The sequence below is a fragment of the Urocitellus parryii genome, chromosome 4 (genome assembly GCF_045843805.1).
Source record: "Urocitellus parryii isolate mUroPar1 chromosome 4, mUroPar1.hap1, whole genome shotgun sequence".
In the NCBI taxonomy this organism is placed as follows: domain Eukaryota; kingdom Metazoa; phylum Chordata; class Mammalia; order Rodentia; family Sciuridae; genus Urocitellus; species Urocitellus parryii.
Genome location: NC_135534.1, coordinates 194,345,884 through 194,366,543, shown reverse-complemented (window position 1 = coordinate 194,366,543; position 20,660 = coordinate 194,345,884). Strand labels below are relative to the sequence as shown.

Here is a 20,660-nt window from a genome sequence, read left to right as displayed (position 1 = left end):
ATTGTTCATGGATTAAACTCACATTGAAACCAAGAAATAAGTCTCTAAGAGCCTTGAGAGCTGGAACACTGTAACAGTGTTGTTTAATAGAATTATAGCTACATCAGCTTTTATCCAAGTCTCTCTTTTTATTTTTTAAAAATTAACACGTTCCTTGGTTCCATAGCTTATTCCACTCTCTCCCATGCCCAGATCCTGGAGTCAGTTATACTCAGAGATCTGTTGAATAAATGCCTCCAGAACTGAGCCTTCTGGTGTGGGGCACATGAAATGTGGACTGTCTGAATTGAGATGTGATGTAAGTGGGTTTTGAAGACTCATGAAAAATATAAAATCATTTTCTGTTATTTACATGGTGACATGATGATGGTTTACATACATTGAGTGAAATATATTGTGAAAATTTATCTGCCCCATCCATCTAATGTGGCTACTAGAACATTTGAAACCCAAATGTGACTTGCATTATATTTCTTCTGAGCCAGCTGTTCTAGAGGCAGTCTCTCTCAGCCTCAGTTTCCCCTCTGAAAATGATCCCTGAATACTTAACAGGAAGGTGAAGGGGGTGGGCAGGTGTGGGAATAGAGGGTTGACCCAAAGGGGAGTCATTGGGGTAGTTATGTTGGACAGTGTCTGTGTGCTTGGACACATGGAAGGATGGAGGGATCACTAGGATCCTGCTGAACTTAATCAGAGCTGCTATAATAAACACCATTGCAAAACTCAGGGGAAGAACAGGAAGAAGGGGAATGTGTGTCCTTGTAATGGAATCAGGAAATAGACTGGCTAGTCCTTAGTGATGAACTCATCAGGCATTTGTGTGCACACATGCACACCACACACACACACACACACACACACAAACATACACACGCACGTGCGCGCGCACACACACACTCTTCCTTCTCTTCCAGCTGTCTCATATTAGCTATGAGACAGTACAAGTAACAGACCCAATTGTTACTCCAGCTTGGCCATTTACTCCCTCACATCACCTTTGTGAGACAGTTATTGGTCTGTAAAACAAGGTTGATGATACCACCCTTTCAGGGATGACTATGGACATTAAATGAGCTATTCACTCATATTTTTATCATATACTAGCACAGAGATGGAGTAGACTCTGCATCCAGTGGCAAAGTTTGAATTATGCTTCTGCTTCTTACAGCTGTGTGAATCTCCTCATTTCCCTACAACTTTATTTTCTCATCCATTCCAATGGAAATGAAAGGAGTGTCCTACCCTGGAGGGTTCTTATGAAGACAAGACAGAGTGCTTCCAGGGTTTAGAACAGTGCGTGCAAGAGAGACAGTGCTGTGCTAGTGTTAGCTGTTCTTATTGGAATTGCCTGGTGACCTTTTTGACACCCACACTAGACTGTCCCAGAAGGGAAATAACTGTCTGAATCCTATATGCCACATTTGTTAACTGTTGGAAAGGCATAGTAGGTTGTTATGGTTTAGATATGAGGTGTCCCCCAAAAGCTCACATATGAGACAATGGAAGAAAATTTAGAGGTGAAGTGATTGGGTTATGAGAGTCCTAAATAAACTGATTGGGTTTATCAGTGCATCAATCCCCTGAGAGGGATTAAGTACTTGGTAACTGTAGGCAGGTGGGGTGTGGCTGCAGGGGGTGGGTCATTGGGGGCTTCACTTTGTCTACAGTGAAGGAGTCTCTCTGCTTCCTGGTGCCATGTCCTGAGCTGCTTTCCTCCACCACATACTTCCACCACGATGTTCTTCCTCAGTAGTAGCCCAGAGCAATGGAGTTGGCCCTCTATGGACTGAGACCTCTGAAACCATGAGCCTGAAATAAACTTTTCCTCCTCTAAAATTGTTTTGGTCAGTTCTTTTGGTCATAGCATAAAAGCTGACTAAAACATGGATCATTTGTTTACCAAAGGAGGAAAGGTAAAAAGGATGTAGGACCCAAGGAAGGTATAGAGGAGGATTTAGCTAGAATATTTAAAAATCTGGGAGTGGCTATAAAGGGTCAGTGGAAAGGGTCTGGGTGGACTTCTACAGGCACAGACCCCTCCCTCCTGCTCTCCTGCTCAGAGAGCAGCAGGAAGAATGACAAATGCTTCCTGTACACAAGGAAGTGCTTGATTAGACACCTTTATTTTCCCCTTGGCTGAGAATTATGCACAGGTAAACAAAAATCTTCCTTCCTCTTCCAGTACCACCCCTTCATGCACATTTTTTCCTTTTATTTCCTTCCCTTTTTTCCCCCCTTTATTTGTAGGAGATGGTGGAGGTGTGCATAAGACCATGCCTGATGACCCATGTGTGGACAAAGAACAGCTGTTTTTGTCCTTGGATTTCCCTATTTGTTTGCTATCTGAGGGAGGTGTCAGGGGGATGGTAACTCATCTTTCCATTTTATGGAGCATTAAACCAAGAGGTACCATAGCAAGAGATTCAAAATTTGAACTTAGCCATCAGTCCTCCTTGTTTTCAAAATCCAGCTTCACTCATTATTGAAAAATTACTTTCCTTTTCCAAACCTCGTTGTGTCCACTATACAGATGAAGAAACTGATACCTCCCTCTTACTGATAATGAATTTGGATAATGTATGCAATGCTTATAACACAGAACTAGGTACCTTGACATTTGAAGGACAATCTGCTTTCCCAAGGCTTTTGCTCGAGTTCTTCCAAGGAGAGTAATTTATGTCCTAGACAAACACAATCCAGATGGAGTAAGACAAATTAGCCCTAAATCCTGACTCTCCCACTTATCAGGGGTGTGACTTTTGGCAAGTTAACTTCCCAGCATGTTCTTTTATCTTTTCTTTATTATCTAGTTTGTTAATTACATCTCCCTTATGAGAATATCATGATGGGGATTGCATGCCATCTTGTACACAAATCTTCTAGGTAGAGAGTAGATTGCATAACAACATTGCTGGAAAGAATGAATTGCAATAACAGTATTGCAGAAAATGTGTTTGCAAGTGGAATTTCTGTATACTGAATGCCATTTCAAATCCCTACCAGAGGAAATTACATAGTAAATTCGTTCGTGAATTGAATAACATTTTCCTCTAATCTATGCTTTTCTTTTCCTCAGGTGGAACTTTCAAGTAGATAATGGGTTGGCATAGTTCTTGACTCAAAAGATACAAAGGATTTACATGGGAAAGTAGCCTCCTTCTATCCCCACTCTTCAGCCACTCAATTCTCCACCCAGGATAACCACTTTTACTGGATTCTTGAGTCTCCTTCTAGAGACAGCCTATTATTTAGATGTCCAAAACATCATCCATTAAAGAGTCCTCAAAGTCTAACCATTCTCTCTTGCCCACCCACTCACCCCCAACCTTTTTAGAAGCACACTCATCTTTGCTTTCTCCTTAAGGTAAAGAGTTTGCCCATCTTTTAATCCCTCTCTTTCCATATCTCATCCTTAAAAAAAAACAATTTAAAATACTCAAAGTAAAGATAATAATTATCCATATTCCTAGCATCAGAATTATTTAATATTAGTTCCTTCCAGCCTTCCTTTTTTCATTCTAGGTCATCAACTGTTCACAGTATAGGAATACATCACCCTTTTTCCCTGCACAGTGCCCTGTGCTTGTCTCTGAAGCACCTCCCACACCCAATCTCGTCCTCCTCCTCATCCTCCCTGTACACACCCTCACCAAAGCCCTCATCTTTCACCTGAAGGATCACTGAGCCTCTCCACTGCTCTCCCTGCCTGGCACCTATCTAGGCTTGGGCACCCCCACAACATTCCTGCTGGTTCACAGGCCTCATCAACTCACATTTGTTCTCTGAAACCTTCTTTGACACCCAATATAAAAATCACACCCCCACTTTCTCCTCAACTTGGCACTCAAGGATGGCCAAGGTGTGGCTCCAGCAGGTTCTTAACAGCCAGCACAAGACCTGCTGTTGCCTCCAGCTGCCCATGGGCTCCATCCTCAGGGATGCTCCACAATGACTTCCCCTTGGAACTCCTTTTTCTACCACTGAAGCCCCATCCTTCCTTTAAGCCCTGACTTAAATCTTCACTCCTCCATAAAACCTTCCCAGGTCCTTCATGTTGAAATGAATTGCTCTCCTCCATATTCCTAGTGTCTCATTGTGTGGTAAACATAAGCCATGAATTAGGTTTAAGGCTCCTAAGGATCCCATTTGTCTGTCTGACTAGCTTATGATTCCCTGGCTCACCAGGACTGAGTCACATTTATCAGTGTCTCCATTGTCTGGCTCTGGGCCTGGCATAGAGTAAGCCCTTGATTGAAATGTGTGTGAAATTAACTTGTTGCCTGGAGTGTATTTTTTTAGAGGTAGGCTCCACATGCAAAGCAACAGTAGCTCTCCATGATTCAGGGCCCACTGTAGACTGGTATTTTACATATTCTGTCTCCTTCAATCTGAAGAGCAAACCTCACAAGGTTAACAGTATTGCTCTTATTTGAGAGAAAGCCCTGAAAGGTGACGTGTCTCTTCAAGGTCACACAGCCTGGAAGATGCCTAGCGGTGGTTGAAACCCTGCTCCGCCTCACTGCAGACCCTGGACTCCTTCCCATTAATCATGCTGACTCCCGGGTGACTGGGGATTTACGAAGAGAAGTCTGGGGGTGGGGCTGCCCATGTGTGAGATGGTTGAGGGATTTAACAGGCTTCTGGAGGTCTGTGAGGCTCACTGGTGGATTGTGCTTCCTTGCAGGGGGGATCAGCTTTGGGAGAACCAAGGGGACTTCAGGTTCAGAAGCAGACGATGAAACGCAACTGACGTTCTACACAGAGCAGTACCGCAGTCGCCGTCGCAGCAAAGGTAACAGAGTCCTTGGGAAGGTTCCATAACCGGAGTTGGTGGAAGCAGATTTTGTGATCAGTGACAAACCTAAATTTTCTCCATTCTGATTAACATGGAGCTTGGTGTCTCCTACCCTGGCCAGACTATTGACCTTTGTTTTTCCTGCTCTCTTCTCTATTTTATTTATTTTGTCCTACATCATCTATCAAAGGTCTTGGGATTTTTTTTTTAATTTATGCAGTTTTTAAAAATTCAACACATTAAATGAAATAACTAATCATATTGAAAGAAAACCAGGAATAAGAATAATTACTGAAATTCAGGTTGGATTAATTCCAGGTACCCCATGTCTACCATGTTATGTAGTTCTTAAGAACTGCTGACTTAACTCAGAGATCCCTAGAAGGAAAAATGTAAAGGGAAATATAAGTAAAATGTACAGAATCTATGGGAGAGAAATGGGCATTTATTCTTAAAATTTCATTTATATGATGTTGACCAGGGAGAAAGACCTCAAGGTGGTCCCTATAAACAAGAATTTAAATGGGTTTATAGACAGTATCTTCGACAGATATCATCTGGGATAGGCTGAGGTGTAGCTCAGTGATAGAGCATTTGTCTAGCCTGTGTGATTTCAATCCCAAGCACAGAAAAAAAAAAATCAGTATTGATGCATTATTTTTCATGATGATAGTCAAATTCAGGTGATGTCAAATTGCTGGAGCAGAGCTTCATAAAGGACTATCCTTTATACCCAAGGTCCATAGTTCTCTGATGATTCAACATGCTATATATATGAAAACATAGCATATTTCAGGCAATCATCTGTCAATGTGAATCCAGTTCTTCATCTCCTGGCATTTTATAAGAATAGGAAATCAACAAGTGTGAGATTGCATGTTTGGAAGAGACTCTGGGAATGCAAACATGTTCTCCATGCCAATGATGGGGCCATCTATGGGCTCTGATTACTACTGAAAGGAAGGCAGCTAAGCAAGACTGGAGTACCTGAGGCAGGAAAGGGGAAGAGAAATCACCCCCACCAGCCTTCCTTCATGCACTTTACCCATTCACCAGAGATGTCCAAAGAGCATAGATCACAGAGCCTCTTTGGGCTCAGTTTTCTCATCTGTAAAGTGGGCTTTTACAACTATCTTATGGAGTTGGGAGATGGATTTTGATTAAGTTTTATGAAAATGTATCATGGTCCCTGTGTAGGCTGGGGCAAAATGAGGTAGACATTATTCATGTTGGTTCAGTTCTCATTGTTACTATCCCTGTCTCCCTGTCCATGGTGCCTTCACGGAAAGAATCCTGTATGGGGAGTGTTTCCATCTCCACATCCCCTGGGAAGGGCTTGCAGCCTCTGCAGCTGTTAGAATAATGGGGCCTGCCGCTCACTCCTGCCCACTCCTTAGCTTTCTGGAATTTGCTGCATTGGAGATTTAGAAGTCGGTGATCGATGATTCTTGACCTGTCTTCTCCCTCCCCGAATCCGGCAACCAGGATGAGGGCTGGGGGAAGTCAGTGGGTCTCCTTCACAGGACTGGGCTATTTACAGCTAATTGGAAAAACATCCATCACCGAGCGTGGCCCCCATAAATCGGAGTTAACCTTAAAAAAGAAAAGCAAAAGCAAGCCCCAGGACAGGAGATAAACGGTTTGGCCTGGTGCCTCCGGCCACTCCAGACGGCCAGACTGTGTTCAGGATAGTGAGGACAGACGACAGGGCTGTGACACCCTCCCTGTCTCCCTCGCTGGCCCTGCTGCCAGCGGAATGCCAATCCGCTTACTTCATCTCTTTCTTCCACTTATTTTCCACTAACGGCACCGCTCTCTTCCTCCACCTCTCGTTTCTGCCACTTATTTCTCTTCCTGCTCAGTATCCTGGAGGGTTTACTTACTTGCTTGCTTGATTTATTTCTTTTCTATTTTCTCTCCTCTTCTTTCCATCCTCTATCACTGCCTCTTCTCTTCATTCCCATCTTTTCTTGTGATTTCTATTTCTTTTTTTTTTTTTTATTGGTCGTTCATAACATTACATAGTTCTTAATACATCATATTACACGGTTTGATTCAAGTGGGTTATGAACTCCCGCTTTTACCCCGTATACAGATTGCTGTATCACATCAGTTACCCTTCCATTGATTGACATATTGCCTTTCTAGAATCTGATGTATTCTGCTGTCTGTCCTATTCTCTACTACCCCCCTCCCCTCCCCTCCCCTCCCCTTTTCTCTCTCTACCCCTTCTACTGTAAATCATTTCTTCCATTTGTATTAACTTGTCTTACCCCTCCTTTCCTCTTATATGACATTTTGTATAACCCTGAGGATCGCCTTCCATTTCCATGCAATTTCCCTTCTCACTCCCTTTCCCTCCCACCTCTCATCCCTGTTTAATGTAAATCTTCTTCTCAAGCTCTTTGTCCCTACCCTGTCCTTGTTTACTCCCCTTATATCAAAGGAGTCATTTGGTATTTGTTTTTTAAATATTGACTAGCTTCACTTAGCATAATCTGCTCTAATGCCATCCATTTCCCTCCAAATTCTATGATTTTGTCATTTTTTAATGCAGAATAATACTCCATAGTATATAAATGCCACATTTTTTAAATCCATTCATCTATTGAAGGGCATCTAGGCTGGTTCCACAGTCTTGCTATCGTGAATTGAGCTGCTATGAACATCGATGTAGCAGTGTCCCTGTAGCATGCTCTTGTTAGGGCTTTAGGGAATAGACCGAGAAGGGGAATAGCTGGGTCAAATGGTGGTTCCATTCCCAGCTTTCCGAGAAATCTCCATACTGCTTTCCAGATTGGCTGCACCAATTTGCAGTCCCACCAGCAATGAACAAGAGTGCCCTTTTCCCCGCATCCTCTCCAGCACTTATTGTTGTTTGACTTCCTAATGGCTGCCAGTCTTACTGGAGTGAGATGGTATCTTAGAGTAGTTTTGATTTGCATTTCTCTGACTGCTAGCGATGGTGAGCATTTTTTCATGTACTTGTTGATTGATTGTATGTCCTCCTCTGAGAAGTGTCTGTTCAGGTCCTTGGCCCATTTATTGATTGGGTTATTTGTTATCTTATTGTCTAATTTTTTGAGTTCTTTGTATATTCTGGTTATTAGGGCTCTATCTGAAGTGTGTGGAGTAAAGATTTGTTCCCAGGATGTAGGCTCCCTGTTTATCTCTCTTATTGTTTCTTTTGCTGAGAAAAAACTTTTTAGTTTGAGTAAGTCCCATTTGTTGATTCTATTTGTTAACTCTAGCGCTATGGGTGTCCTATTGAGGAATTTGGAGCCCGATCCCACAGCGTGTAGATCATAACCAACTTTTTCTTCTATCAGATGCCATGTCTCTGATTTAATATCAAGCTCCTTGATCCATTTTGAGTTAACTTTTGTGCACGGCGAGAGATATGGATTCAGATTCATTTTGGTGCAAATGGATTTCCAGTTTTCCCAGCACCATTTGTTGAAGATGCTATCCTTCCTCCATTGCATGCTTTTAGCCCCTTTATCAAAAATAAGATAGTCTATTTCTTTTTATCATCTTCTCTTATTTTCTCATATTCTTCCTCCTTTTCTCCAGATATTTCCTGGTGTCTTTCCTTCCTCCTTCCTCCTCCCATACATACTACAACTATTTGTTCAACACCAACCATTTGTCTAAGCACTAGGGACACAAACCAAGAGACAACTGTAAAACCCCTGTTTTTTTTTTTTAGAGCTTCTATCATATAGAATAGGAAGAAAAGGGATATAAGGAGGAAGGGAACTGAGAAAGAATGAAGGCATTTCATGTTTAGATTTCCTAGCGTGACTACCCTACCCTTGTGCAGGATCCCAGGCACTTGACATTGCCTTTGGTGTCAACAGAAATTGTCAACAGAAAGTTGGCATTTACTGATATGGGTCTTGCTGCTGTGACTGCTGCTGCTCTGATATTTTGTGGAGCACAGATAGTGAATTTGGTCCCGGCAAAGCCTCTGTCCCAGCCGAGTGAACTCAAGAGTGCAATGTCCAGTTCTGCAGACTTCCTGATCCTCCATGAAGGGTCTGTGACCCTAGACACTCGAGGAGGTCGTTCTGAGGCGTAGAATTATTTGCCATCCATAAAGCATTTCAGGGGGAAATTCGGCGTGGAGAGAATAAGTTTTGGCAGAGCTAATCCACTGAGGAAGGTTCAATGGATCAACTCTGTGTAGGGGGAAGGATCTCAAATCTGCCTCCACCTCACTGTTCAACTTTAGTTTAGTCTCACTCTTATCCAGGCCTCTGTTTTCTTCTCTGAAACACGGAGAGTGGAAGGGTGGGAGCTGGTCACATTTGGTCTCTGAGGTTCCTTCTCACTTATGTGTCCATGGGACTGGCTGTGCCTCCGTGAGAATCCCCTACTCTAGAAGAGCACCTGGCTTCCATTCTCTAGCTCCCTTTGCATCCTGTTTGCCTCTCCCCGGGCCCAATGCCTACTTCTCTGTTTTTGGAGAGGGTGTCTCAACAACATGGTTTTTGTCATCCTATTAGCTATGCCGATTGTGTTCCTCTTCTTTATACCTGCAGGCCTGGGTAGACCCCTATCACTCAGTGCTCTCCCCACCTCTGCCACTGCCATCTAAGCTCCTTAGCAAATGTGGTGAGTCAGCAGTTCCCTGTGGTCTGCCGAGAGCCATGCAAGTCAGCCCTCTGGGCCACCAGAGAGATGAGATGTGAAATGCAAGGAGGTGGGGAAGAAAGAGATAGAAACACCAGGAAGGCATGAAGAATGATCATTCCATAGCATTTTGGGACTCCATATTAATTCACTGGGCCCTCTTTAGTTCTATCTGAAATGTCGGATCTGAGCTGTCATTCCCAATCTCAAAGCATGTAGCAATGGCCAAGGCATTTATTGGATTGCTGCCATCTTTGAAGTGCTCAGAAGGAATGCAGGTCTCTGGGGTTATCCAAGAGTGATAGGAACAGTGACTTCTAGACCTAAATGTGCCTCCGTCTTTCTGTGTGACCTTGACTGCCTCTCTTTCTCCATCTCTAAATAGAGGTTTAAGAGGATGCTCAAGAGCAACTCAGTCAACACTGGTTAGGTTATTGCCAGGCACCCTGCACTGGGCTTCATAGTGTTGGGGAAGATGGTGGAAGACCTTGGAAGGCAAAGTATGATGAGGGGAACTGAGCACTTCGGTTACCCCTGCTTTGTGCAAAGAGAGATGGAAGAATGATAGCTAATATGGGAAGGTGCCCTGATAGAGTTGAGACTAGAAAGTAACCAAGATCTCAGACAGAGATTTGCCAATTCCTGACACGAGCCAACAGTCTCAACATTCAGACTTCTAAAATTACCCTTACAGAGTAATTGTGAAGGTTAAACAAAACCACCATGACCTCCTTCATAACTTTGACTCCTGTGGACAAATTCTCTCTCCTGCTGCCACTCTAGTCCTTGCCACCAGGATCCTGTGCCTCAAAACTTCCCAACACCCTTTAACAATGATCTCACTTGTAGTATTACATCTCATTCTCCATCCTGCAGCCAGAGTGATTACTTTTTAAAAGCTTATGTAGGGATTATGTTAGAAGTTTCAGTACCGTCCTTTACATTTAGGATGCAATGTGAGCTCCTTACCACACCCTCAGGTGCGCCTGGTTTTGCTCTGGCTCTCCACCCAAAGCCCTCTCTACTCCTGCTCCCAGCATCTGCCCCCCCGGGCTCCTGCCAGAATCTTTGCAAATGCTCCCTCCTAGAACTCTCTCCTGTTCTTTGACTGGCCCCCCACTCACTGAGATCTCTACTTAAATGGCATCTTCTGTAAAGTCATCCCATACCTCTCTTACCTTCCCTATTCCATTCCATACCAGATTCTGTGATGCTTTCCCTTTGTAAACCTCATCACCACAGAAAGTTGACATTTACTGATATGTTCTCTGGGTTAAGTTTGTGTCCTCCACTGAACTGGAAATTTGATGAGAACAGACAGACTGTGCTCAAATTTCTATTCCCTGACACCAAATATAAGGATGGGTTACTATTTTTGAATGAATGAATGATGAGAAAATGAAAGACACATCTGCAAGAATGTCGGATGATTATAGTGCTCAGGCGGATGCTGCTTTCCTGTCTGCCCCTCTTGTTTTCTCTCTCTCCATTCCTGCTTGGTGGAAGAGGGCCTCCTCTCCCCTTCTTCTTCCTGCTCCTGGTGAACACCACTGAGGTTCCCGTTTGTCCACTGCAAGGCCACCATTGAGGGACATGTCTGGTTGTGGACCTGAGTGCTGATATTGAAAACTCTACTCTGCCATGATTCTTGGAACATCAATGGAACCTCTGTCAAGGAGAGAGATGTAAAAAGGCCAGAAGGCTCCATGGCAGGAAAGAATACACCAGGGCTAATGATGGCGGATAGGTTTTTGTACGTGGCTCTCTTTCTTAGCATGTACCATGAGAGAACTAGTGCTCCATTCATCCAAACATGGCTGTGAGTTCTGACCTTAACTCATCCCCTTTACTTGGCTTTAAATGGGCTTTTAACCTCTTGGTTTTTCCTTCTGTATAAAATAGAGTTGTCAACTCTGACCTCAGAGTAAGAAAATGTAGATAAAGAAAGTTCTAGAACTTACTCAAAGGTGTTCAATAAATATTTATTTCATTTCATTTTCCTCTTCCCTTGAAAGTATTCTGGCTAAAATCAGCTAAAATCTCATTTTCACCCATAGGATCTATTAAAAAAAACAAAATTTATGATATTCTCTGGGAGCACCCATGATTTTCCTATGCCTCAGGTACTTTGAAAAGGTAAGAGAACTGGGATTATTTGTGAAGGTGTTTGGTGTGTCCAGGTGGAACTTCATTTCAAGGCAGAGAACTGCTGTAATCACCATGGCAAGTTAGGGATGGTGGAGGGGAGACAAAGACTGAGAAACAGAGGCTAAGGGATCAAGATGTGGGTATTGGTGTAATTTCCTAAATAAGGGATCAGCAATATTTTCTGTAAATGGCCAGTTAGTAAATCTTCTCTGGTCTGCCAGCCAGTCTCCTCTGGAACCTTACAGCTACTATACCCTGAGTGCCACCGTAGACAACAATATGAATGAACACACATCAGTGTATCTTTGTTTCCTGTATCTTTGTTTCCTGTATCCAGATTTTACCTGTAGGTCATAGTTAGCTCCTACCTTATATAGGTAGCCCACACCTGGTCCAGAAAGCATGCTTGAAATTTCATATTGCTTTGTGAAATGAGTCCAAATTCATATCATATTGAATATGCTGCCTAAAGAGCCTATTTTATCAAGCAGAGTTTTGCATCCGGTCACGTAAATAACCATCCAGGCTAACACTTTGTTCATTCTGGTGGTATTCTGCAGAGTTAACTAATGAACTCACTGATAAGATAGGTTACTTGGGTAGATGGCACTGCATAGCACAAAGAACGCAGGACACAGAAGTCAGGAGGTGTGTTCTTAAGTCTATACCTCACTGTTAACGAGTCTCGTGGCCCCTGGCAGGCCTGTGCCTTCTCAGGTCCTCAGTTTTCCTATGAGTCACAGAAGGATGTTTATGTCACATCATCAAGACTGAAGCCCCCTCCAGTTCACCTGTATTTGTGGGATAAACAACCTTGGCAAACATGATGCTGGGCTGTGTGGAAAATGGGGTTTCAAGGTGATTATAATATCCTGGGGGTTGATGATGCAGCTCACACAGAAGTGATGCTGATAAGGGCCAGCTAGAGTATCACTAGGTTCAGATGAGATGTGCAGATGGTGGGTCCAGCCCCAGGCACAATATGGAGCAGGAGATAGAACAGCTACAGCTGCTGGGTTGTTTCAGCAGTGTGAGCACCCAGCATGGGCCTCCCATCCCAGCTCTGGCCTGCCGCTGTGTGGCCTTAGGCATTTCTCCCTCCCTCTCTGGACCTTGCTCTTTTCATCTCATCTAATTGTTGCCCAGACAGTTCTAAAGATTCAGGTATTCTGATTCCTGTTCCCATGCAAGTCCTCTAAACCTTGATGATGAGTTCCTTGGTAGAGAGAACTGGGGCACAAATGTCACTGGTTTTGCTAATTTTTCATTTTTACTTAATTTTTTTTTTAAGTTTGGCAGTTAAAGCTAGGATTTTCTATTGAGATAAGAACTCCTGCATTTTAAGCAAAACTTTATGTGAAGACATATGGATATGTGAATAATTTCTTTATGAATTATCTCCCTCCTCTCCCATGCCTCCTCTCTTACACACACACACACACACACACACACACACAGAGTTTAGTACAATTTCAGCGGAAAAGGACATGTGAGGGAGAGCTCCAGCTGTATCTAGAACATCAATCTCTGCAGAGGAGGCCAGAGATTGATGTTTGGAGATGGCTCTGAAATATAAGCTGAGAGTTCTGCAGAACAGTACCTGCCAAGGTGGGAGCGCTGAGGGTACATGGTGCGCTAGAGATGGGGAGAGGCCATACCTGGGGAGAGTTATCCCCAAGTGTGTGTCTGTTTGAATGACAGGGGATGAGGCTGGAAAGGGTGGGTAGCCATGCCTCGAGAATTGACAAAGTTGCCTACTTCTGAAAAAAGGGACTTATCCAATCACAGGGTTTCTTCAGTCCTACAGATAATCCATCGACTTTTCCATGGTGTACACACAGAAACCAAGGCTTAGAAAAGGGAAGCATTTTCACCAAGGTCTTGTTTCCTTAAAGGACAAAAATCAAATGGGGCAAAATATTCACGAGGTGAAGCAGGACAAAAGATCATACAGGTGCTCTTTGTACTTTTCTTGTTCTTGTAACAATTTCACAAGTTTGAAGTTATTTACAGACAAATACTTTCAGAAAACAGTGGTCCTTCTAGGTTGTACACAGATTTTGGGATCAGCAGGCAGGGGTTTAAATCCTTGCTCTGACATTTTCTAGTGGCATGACCTATGGCCACATGCTTTCCTCGGGCCTCAGTTTCTCCTGGTGAAAGCAGGACAAGTCTAGTGATGGCCTTTCTATTCCCCTTTAGGACATTGAGGGGACTAAATGAGGAATGTATGCAAAGCGCACTTAGCCATGGTGCCAGCCCAGGGTACAGTGAGTTGGCACCATGTATCCGTGTGCAGTTCACACACAGCTCATGGCCTCCTCCTAGTATGGCCCACAAATTGATTTTGCTGGTAGAAAAGAAAAAGAACTCACATTTTCACGGTGAACATGGATTTGGGTGGTCCTGACTTCTGGGGAACATTGTGATATAGCTTTTTCTTTCCGTGCCCTCTGCTTCTTGGCCAAGGATAAGCTTTCTCACAGGCTCATCTCCTGGCTGCCCTTTGCCAGCCTGCAGGGCACACCCTTCGGACCTGCTTCTCAGAAAAGAAGAAACACTGCAGACAGCTCAATCCTTTCTCATCAGACTGACCTGGAGGAGAAGCTCAGGGTCATCAGGGAGGGAGTGGTTTCAGAGACATGCAACAAGTTGAGCAGCTTTTCCCTACACAGTGGGGATCCCCACTGAGACAACATGACTGTGGGCTCCAGACAATGCGCTAGAGGCCCCACTGTGAACATAATGGGACCTCATGGGGTGGCTTTATTGGATATCCAAGGTGGTGGTCATGGGCACAGGGAAAGTGGGCTAAGTTAGGCAGGGTAGAGTTAGCATGGGCGGGTGTCACATGAGCCTGCAAAGAAAGAAGGGAATGAGGGACAGAGGGAGAAAGAGCCACCCAAGAGAGGATCACACAAGTTCTGGAAGTCTGGAGACTTGGGTTGTACTCTTGGGTCCACTCTGGTTTGGTTATGACGTGTCCAGCACAGCTTTCAACATCTGTTTTCTATCTGTGAAACAGCCAGGTGGAACCTGACGCTAAGTCCTTCTCAATAACACCACTCTGAGAGTCCATGACAGAAATGGGCACAGCAGGGAGGGAGAAAGAGGAAAGGAACCAAAGGGACCACTTTTGTGTCATTGAATTCTCTCTATACTGGTCTATACCTTTTAAATACATCATCTCATGTGGTTTTTCGATAATACCATGATAAGGGATGATTTGTGTCTCCATGTTACAGATGAGGAAATAGAAACTTGAGGGTACGTTTATCTGATTCCACAATGAGATAAAAGGAGCTGGGATTTGAATTCTAGTTGGGTTTCACAATCTGGTCAGCCCATTATAAGGCTATATGAGATAAATCCTGATGTGCATATTACGGTGCCTAGCAGAGTATATACTTGGCAACTCAGTACCAGGGAGGAAAATTCCTGTGCTTGTGCAGGACGCCTGATCAGACCTTTGTAAACTTCCTAGTGCCCATTCCGTCACCCCTCCAGGAGTGGGGGCAGCCTGGGAGCAGTTGACAATAGGAATAGGAATGGTCAGCACCCACCAGCTCCAGCACTGAGAAGTTAGTCACTACAGGACAGAGGTTGCATCTATGGGACCAGCCTCCCAGAGCACCCCCAGCAGTGGGGTTCCTTGTCTTTGGTCAGGGTGTTAGTCAGCTTTTCTTATGGCTGTGTCCAGATGGTCAGACAAGAACAATGTAGAGGAGGAAAGTTTATTTTGGCTCATGGTTTCAGAGGTCTCAGTCCATAGTCAGCCAACTCTGTAGCTCTGGGCCTGAGATGGAACATAATGTTTCCAGAAGTGGATGGAGGAGAAAAGCAGCTCTGGACCTGGGAATCAGGAAGCAGAGAGCTCCACTCAACAGAGACAAAATACATACTCCAGAGGCATGCCACCAGTGACCCACCTCTTCCAGCCACACCCTACCTGGCTGCTGTCACCACCCAGTTAACCCATATCAGTGGTTTAATTCACTGCTTAGGTCACAACTCTCCTAATCACTTCACCTCAGAATATTCTTGCACTGTCTCAAGCTTTTAGGGGACACCTCATATCTAAACAGTAACAGGTAGAAAAACATAGGACAAAGGGCAGCCCAGCCCAGTATGTGGGAGCCAGCCATGGCCATTGCTTCCCAACTCTACAACAAGTGATCTCACATTGGTAGCATGTGATCAATCATGGTGAAGGTATTTGCACCAGGGAAATTGGTAAATGTACAAGATGGAAGTGTCCACCTCTCCCTCAGAAAGCCATTTGTGAAAAAATTACTGGCATACTGCTGGGGAGAAGTGTTGGTAAGACATTAGAATTTGGGCTGGGCTGTAGCTCAGTGGTAGAGCACTTGCCTGGCATGTGTGAGGCATTGGGTTTGATCCTCAGCTCCTCATAAAAATAAATAAGGTATTGTGCCCATCTATGACTAAAAAAAATTTTTTTAAAGTAAGAATTTAGCCTCTGATTAGGATTCTACAACTATTCTCTACAAATAGTCCAAGCGATCCAGAATATTCCTTGGAGGATTATGCATAAGGTATGTGGTGGGCGGGGGGAGAGGAAGCAAACCACAAAGTTCAAGACCCCTGGTAGAGAGTCCCTTTTCAGAAGCAGAAGATGACAAGATTATCTGGAGAAGCCAGATAGGAGTTTGGACATTCTGATGCCCCCCACTTGGGGAACCGGGATCAGATCAGAGCCAGGAGCAGGAAAGGCATCCTCCTGTATATGGAGGAAGGACTGTCGGGGATAGGTAGTTCTTTAGCCTAAATGAACCTCAGAATCAGAAAGCTTAAAAAAAAAAAAAAAAAAACTACACTGTACTTTACTCAGACTCATTATGTGAGAATATCTGAAAAGCTTTAAAAAACTACAGTGTACTTTCCTCAGACCCATTACATGAGAATATCTGGGCAAGGAGGCTGCTTCTTGGTATAAAATCCTAATTTGCAGCCAGGGTTAAAACCACCCTTTTATAGCTTCCTTGACGTAGTCAATAGTGCGTTCCTGTTCTTCTGGCTCTGCATTCCTATCAAGTATATCATCTTTTACCCAAGCCAGAAACTTGAATAATAATTAAACAGCTGATAGAAACCATTTATTGAATGTCACTTTTGTGCCAGATCCATTGTACACTCTCTAATCTCCCTACAAAATCAGCTATTGTCCTTGTCTTCGTAGTCTAAAAAACGAAACTGGAACTGGGCAGAATGATTTCTTCAAGGTCACAAAACATATCTAAACCATAACAGGTAGAAAATAGTTGTAGGGCAGAGGTTTGAACTGCATTCCAGTTGACTCCAAACACTTGTCACGACACCCCAGAGTGGTTCCCTAGGAGAACCTTAGTTTTCTTCTCCATCCTTCCCATCAGAGCTCTGGTCCTGGTAGCTGGCTGGCTGTGATTTGCAGTCATCTGAAACCTTACTCCAGAGGGTTCCAGTAGCTATCACAGGCTACTGGAAAATTCTAATTCCCCTCTCAGAGATGAGACTGGGAATTTGAATCCCTTTTACTGAAAGAGCAGTAAAATGCAGAAACCTAGCTTTGATCTACGCCAGCATTTGGCCCTATTTAATGAGACAAAGAAGAGAAAATTATGTATTCAGAAATTGTTAGGGGCTTTAAAAACTTCTTTCTGATGTCTCTCTTCTCTCCCTTCCCTCAAACCTCAGAGGAAATTGATACTGAATTTCTTTCTCTTAAAGGTCCCTTCTGGGCCACCTCTACCCAAACCTGCAGAAACATCAAGCAGTCTCAGCAAATGAGGGTTCCTTGAATGCAGGGAGAGAGCCAGCCAACTTCAAAAAAAACCTTTCCAAGGCCTGACGGTCCCTGAAATATTGTTTAAATTGTTCTCAGTTCTTCCCGCTCCTTTGCGATGCCAACCGGCTGAGCACCTGCCAACCTTGCATGGAGTGGAGGGAGACGGCTGTCAGGAATCAAATGGGAGACCAAAGACAATAAAGCAAACATGTCGTTTTTAGTTGCTTACACCAGCGAGAAGGAATAATCAGTCTCTCTCGCTTTCTTGTTTTTCAACTAGGCTCAGCAGGATTTCCCCTCCTGTTCCTCAGAGTGAGAGATTGTGACTCTCTGCTCCCAGCCCCAAGCAAGAACATTCTGTCACCCCTGTTCTCCCCAGTCCTGTGGGATGGCCAGGATTCTCTTATCCTTGCAAAAATTCCCAGACAAAGTGAAAAACTGCAGGCCACATTTGTCCGCTGCAAGCCCAGGAGCTGTGCGGGGTGCCTGTGTGCGTGTGTGACCTCATTTATTCCTGGCTCTTGGTTTGGGTGGATTGAGGCAAGTTAGTTTATCTTCCCAACTCTCAGATCCTTCCTCTCAAAACTTTTGGTGCCAACCTCAACTTACAGGGATTCTGTGATGATTACACAGTATCACGGGTTATGAGTGTAAGATGTGGAGAGATGGTGAGCAAAGGGCTGGGAAGGGGAGGCCGAGGCAGATGGAGAAAGGCTTTTCCTGCCAGGTTCATTCATTTATTCCACCAACTAATGTGGATAGTTCTATGGCTCCAAAGGCCAGCAAATAGACTAATAATGGGCTGCGCTTGAGAAGCTGGCTGATATCATACCAGGGCAATAGGAAAGGAAGAGAGTATTTCACAAATAAGCACATACACGAGTATATCATTCTAAACTGAGAAATGCCTCGAGTAAAAAAAGGAGGAATTAATCTAACGAAGGGGGTATCATGAAATGAATCTTCAGGGAACCAATATTAAGGCTTCTATGAGAAGGACAAATTAAAAGTGGCCCAGTGATAAACAGAGGCTCATCCATGTCTTTGTTTCCTGTTTCATCTTATTTCTGTTTTAGGAAGGTCACACTTTGCATAGTACAGAGGAATCACCAGGAGAGACTAGAGGCATGGAGAACAGATAGGAGGTCGCATGGGACTCTGGGTGAGCATGGGATGGGTAGAGATCAGGAATATGCTAAAAGTGCAAGTAGCTGAGCACAGTGCCTGATTGGCTGTAAGAAGATGAGCCACTGAGGACTGCTAAAGATGAGTACGGGTCTCCAGCGCAGGAGAGGATCACAGCTGGGGAAGGCGGCGTGAGGAGGTTTTTAGTAGAGGAAGGTATGACCAGAGTCTCAGAGCTGCTGCCTTGAGGTGTCTTTGAGCTATCCAAGTGGAGACATTTGCCAACCAAATCTGGGCTGTAAGTCCAAAGTCCTGTCGTGGCATAACTGGGTTTTCTGCTCAGGGTCTTACAAGGCTGAAGTCAAGTTGTCAGTGAGGGTTGCAGTCTCAGATGGGATGCAGGGTCCTCCCCCAAGCTCATTTAGTTCTTAACAGAAACCGTTTCCTTGCAGATATGTAAGGGATATGTCTGTTTTCCTGCTAGCAGGCTCCACTCTGAGCTCTTAGAAGCCTCTCTCAAGCCCCGTGACATGATTTCCCCCCTAAGTAGTCCACAATATAGCTCAAGATGGGTAGGGTGGCATGACACATTGACTCTGCTACTTCAAACCCGTGTCTATCAGGGCTCACTTGCTTTGGCCAGGGCCGCCCAGAATAAATTCTTTTGTGATGAACTCAATCAACTGATTTTTTTTTTTACATCTGAAAAATATCTTCACTGTTGTTGTATAATGTAATCATTGAACAATATCATATTCTCAATCCTTCTCACTTTCATGAAAGGGAAATATACAGTGTAGACAGAGCTGGGACACTTGGGGACTCTTTTAGAACTCTGCCCCCTATAGGAGGGTAAAGAAAGGAGTCGGAGACTGTCCTAGGAGAGTGCAGACAGACTGAAGAGGCTGAGAGTTTGCCCTTCAGTAATGGATTCTGGGTTGAAAAATGTCTTTCTGTCAACATCTTGGGCACAGTCAAACCAAGTGCTATATGTGAAGAAAACAGATGCCACAGCCCAGGACAATTTGTCATGATAGCAGCTTAGAGGCTGCAGGACATATGGATCCAGGATAGATTTGTGACTAACAACACAACATACTCAACATGCATAATAATCTGCATTAGCCTAAGTCACTCAGCCAGACCCATGCTGTGTTGGACTGGTGAAGGACTGATACTTCCTGGTTCTCATTGAGCAAATCTGCTGACCATCCAGCTCTTCTAATTGGAGGAGACTTTCGAAAGATTGGGGTCAACTCTGGCTTGGGCGATAACATGCTGAAGAATCTTGAGCAAGACCCCTTGGCTCTCTAGCCATAAAATGGGGGATAGTGTTTGAGTAAATGACTTCTGAGGCCTCTTCAAGCTCTGAAATCCTTTGCTTTTATTCATTTAATGCACATTGTAGATTTCTGGAACAGTGTGTTTTTCTGGAATGTCGTGGGTTAATAAGACATGGCTTCAGCCTTAAGCAGCTCCCTCCTAGGCTCTGTCTGGAAGAAATCAAGATCACTGACTCTTAAATATACCTCTATGCTCTCAGAACATCTGCAGAGGAGAGATGTTTCAAACACACTGATGATGGTACTCTTTGCTTTTACCATATTTTTATACCAAGTAAAATAATAGAATAACACTACTAAAGGAAAATTTAAAAAATAGAAACAAACAATAACCTTCTAGACCAATGAGTGTTCCCTGTCTTCCCATCCTATTTATATACATCCTCTTTCCCAAAACATTGTAATTGTAATTGACACCCACGTTTTCACTCCTGTTGTGTCACCATATTTTTTTCCGATGACATTACAGATTTTTCATGAAGATTTGAACCTGAAGATACTCACTGTTGCATAATCTCTAATACTGAAAAATTAGAATGAGCCCAGATGTCCAACAACAGGGGAATGGCTAAGTGAATTATGGCGCATCAACTTGTTAGAATATTGTGCAGCCAGATAATAACAAAGAGTGATTTTTTTTTAAGTGGGGCAGAATTTACAAGCCACAATGATTATATCTGAGGACAAACAGAACAATTCATTTAAAAACAAATGTGTGGGTGAATCACAATATGTTTGCGTGCATGTATTTATCCTTCTGTTTATTATTTATATCATGCCTTTTCCCAAAAGGGATTTGAGGTGGGTGGATCTGCTGGAGGGTGTCCAG

The 20,660-nt window shown here is 43.8% G+C and overlaps 1 protein-coding gene across 3 annotated transcripts in view; it reads left to right on the top strand.

Moving 5' to 3' along the window:
• Astn2 (astrotactin 2) overlaps nucleotides 1-20,660 on the top strand; it is an 833,116-nt gene that overhangs the window by 278,344 nt on the left and 534,112 nt on the right. For all 3 annotated transcript variants that reach the window (XM_026393326.2, XM_026393325.2, XM_026393324.2), the window contains one exon: nucleotides 4,685-4,792. In XM_026393326.2, coding sequence (XP_026249111.2) covers nucleotides 4,685-4,792 — 108 coding nt within the window. The remainder of the gene's footprint in view (nucleotides 1-4,684; nucleotides 4,793-20,660) is intronic.